The sequence below is a fragment of the Cupressus sempervirens genome, chromosome 3 (assembly GCF_028749045.1).
Source record: "Cupressus sempervirens isolate cs-2001-9-10 chromosome 3, ASM2874904v1, whole genome shotgun sequence".
NCBI lineage: Eukaryota > Viridiplantae > Streptophyta > Pinopsida > Cupressales > Cupressaceae > Cupressus > Cupressus sempervirens.
In genome coordinates this window covers 960888753-960891777 of record NC_143120.1, presented here as the reverse complement: position 1 = coordinate 960891777, position 3025 = coordinate 960888753, and the positions used below count along the sequence as shown (strand labels likewise).

General features: G+C 47.6%; 1 protein-coding gene across 1 annotated transcript; it reads left to right on the top strand.

Annotated features, from left to right (window-relative positions):
• Nucleotides 1-2157, top strand: LOC149569924 (uncharacterized). The gene has a single exon (XM_089817040.1). It carries the CDS (start codon nt 1-3, stop codon nt 2155-2157), a length of 2157 nt encoding a protein of 718 aa, XP_089673166.1.
• Nucleotides 2158-3025: the final 868 nt, after the last annotated feature.

Genomic DNA, 3025 nt, shown 5'->3' with positions numbered 1-3025 from the left:
ATGTCACCCCACCAGTTTGTGGATCTCCATGCCGTCAGCTCATGCGCTTCCCTGCCTCGTGACTTCCCTTTGGTCGTGGTTCAGCTCGGCTCTCCCCCGCAGGCGTCTGGTCCTCAACGGCCAGTTTCTCCCAACGGGCATTCTTGTGACGCGCCAGGTACGTCCTCTTCGCCCTTGTCTTGTCTCATTAATTCCACCCCTATTGTTTCGCCTTCGACCTCTGCTCCTCGAGCCCCTCCAAGCTCTGCTCCTCCCCGCTTGTCCTTGGATGATGTGACCCGCACTTTTTGTCATCCCGCCACCCCTTCTCCATCGTTGCAGTATGTAGCTCTGGTCGGTGGGAGTAATGGTCATCCTTCCACTCCCTCCCGCACCCTTGCCTCTCCTTTGGGCCCCACTTCCCCACGGAGTAGGATTTTGAAGGAGATGAACGGGGGTGCTCCTCCCTCCTCGCAGTCTCCCTCGTGGGGATCCTCACCGCGTGTTCCTCTTTCTTCTCTTGGGCCTTGTCCCCCTTCCCGTCGTCTTGTCGCTCCGATATCCTCTTATTCGGTGTCCAACTGGGAGAGCAAATTAGTCGTCAATTTATCCGACGCCACTCTCGACCCCCACTCTTTCAACTTTTTGAAGTGGGGCCTCAATTTTGCGATGGCACCTCGCAGCATACCTCGGGTTGATTTCCTCATTGAGATTGAGAATGCCATCCGCTCTCTCCCCAATAATGTTGCTGACATCATCAGACAGGATTGTGCAGTCGCCCTCAGGCGGGCCAAACCACCGAGGGGCAACATCCCCAAGGTTGAGCTTCTTGCTTTCAAAAGCTTGTTGCGCCATAATGACCTAGCAATCATCAAAGCTGACAAGGGCAATGCCACGGTCATTATGAACAAACAAGACTACGTCTCCAAGATGCTAGACCTCCTTTCCGACTCTACTAGCTATAAAACCTTATCTCGTAACCCTTGTGGCAAAATTTTAAAAAGAGTCAAAGGGCATGTCTTGGCCTCTTCGTTTGATGATGACATCAAGAAAAAGTTGGTTCCCTCCAAGGAAGTTACTCCTCGTATCTATGGGGTCCCAAAAATCCACAAGGGGGGCATCCCGCTTAGACCGATAGTTGACACTATAGGTTCCCCCACGTATCCCTTGGCTGCTCATCTGGCCAAGCTAATCTCTCCGCTGATAGGCAATTCTGATTACTTTGTTAAAGACTCTGCTCACTTTGTGCAATTCGTCAAGGATGCTCGACTTGATGCCAATGATGTCCTGGTAAGCTTTGACGTGGTCTCTCTCTTCACGAAGGTCCCTATCCCCGATTCCATTGAAATCGTGAAGCGCAAGACCAATGCGGAGATTGCCAGTCTGGTCGAGCTTTGCCTAAGGTCAACCTTTTTCTCCTTTCAAGGAGTCATCTACGAACAAGTTGATGGTGTGGCCATGGGCTCCCCTCTCTCCCCGGTCATCGCCAACCTGTATATGGAGCATTTTGAAGAGGTGGCCCTTCGTTCCTTTCCTCTTCAACCTAAATGGTGGAAAAGATATGTAGATGATACTAACATTTGTTGGCCTCATGGGCTGGACAAGTTAGAAGAGTTCCACCAGCACATCAACAATTTGACGCCCTGCATTTCTTTCACCAAAGAGCTAGAGTCTAACAACCAATTGCCTTTCCTTGATGTTTTGCTCATCAAGAAATCAGATGGCTCCCTCGGCCGCCGTGTGTTTAGAAAGGCCACCCATACCGACCTTTACATTCATCCGTCATCCCACCACCATCCTAGCCATAAAACTAGCACTCTCAAGACCCTGGCCCTAAGAGCCTATAGGATTTGTGATGTTGATCATCTAAACCTTGAGCTCAACCACCTTCGCCAAGTTTTTCGGCTGAATGGTTATTCTTCTAGGCAAATTTCTAGGGCCCTAAACCAAGCTAGGTCCCTCTTCTTTGCCTCCTCGCCCCCTTCTCTTCCCCCCCCTCGTTCTCTGTTTGCCTCCCTCCCTTTCGTGGAAGGCATTTCCCATAAGATTGCCAAGATCCTGTCCAAAAATGGGTTACATGTTGCTTTCAAGCCCCTCTTCAAGCTCAAGAATCGTGTCCCACCTATCAAAGACCCCATAGATTCGTTCGCCAACTCAGGGGTTTACAAAGTGGTCTGATCGTGTGGTACACCCTATATTGGCGAAACAGGCCGCTCATTCCACACCCGTATCAAGGAGCATGTGGCTGACATTAGACATGATAGGGTGTACAAATCGGCGCTTGCTGAACACTCCTCCTTGACCAAGCATCACATATGTTTGGAGGACACGCAAATCATTTCCCACGAGGACAACTATTTTAAGAGGAAGCTTAAAGAAGCAGTTGAAATTATTAACCACCCCATCAACCTCAATCGTGATGATGGATGGCTTCTCAACCCCTCGTGGCATCCTCTGGTGACTTATGCGGAGTAACACCCTCATTGCGTTGGTTTAGCTCTTTCTCTCTCCGTCCGTCTTGCTTTGCTGCTCCTCTCTCCTGGGTTCTTGTCCCCTCCCCCCCCCTCTCCTCTCCTCGGGTGCCTTACACGTTACCCCAGGTTGGCCACTTCTTCTTTTGTGTCTTTGATGTTTCTTCTTTCTCTTCTCTCCTCCGCACTATCTCCTGGCATTTCTAGTTTTTGTCCCTTCATGTGGGGTCGATTCCCTTGTCACTTTTGCGCTGGTTGGTTTCATTTATATATTTGCCCTTCATTCTCTTGCTTTGTGGTATCTTTTGTAACCAGTTCCTGGCATGGGTTGGGGTTGCGGGTGGTTTATTATTTTTTCATTTATTTTTGCGGTGGTCTTCTTCTTGTCGTGTTGTGTGCTCATTATTTATAAACATACATATATATATATATATATACATATATATATATATATACATATATATATATATATACATATATATATATATATACATATATATATATATATATATATATATATATATATATACTCATATATATATACTCTTATATATATATGTGCATATATATAGACA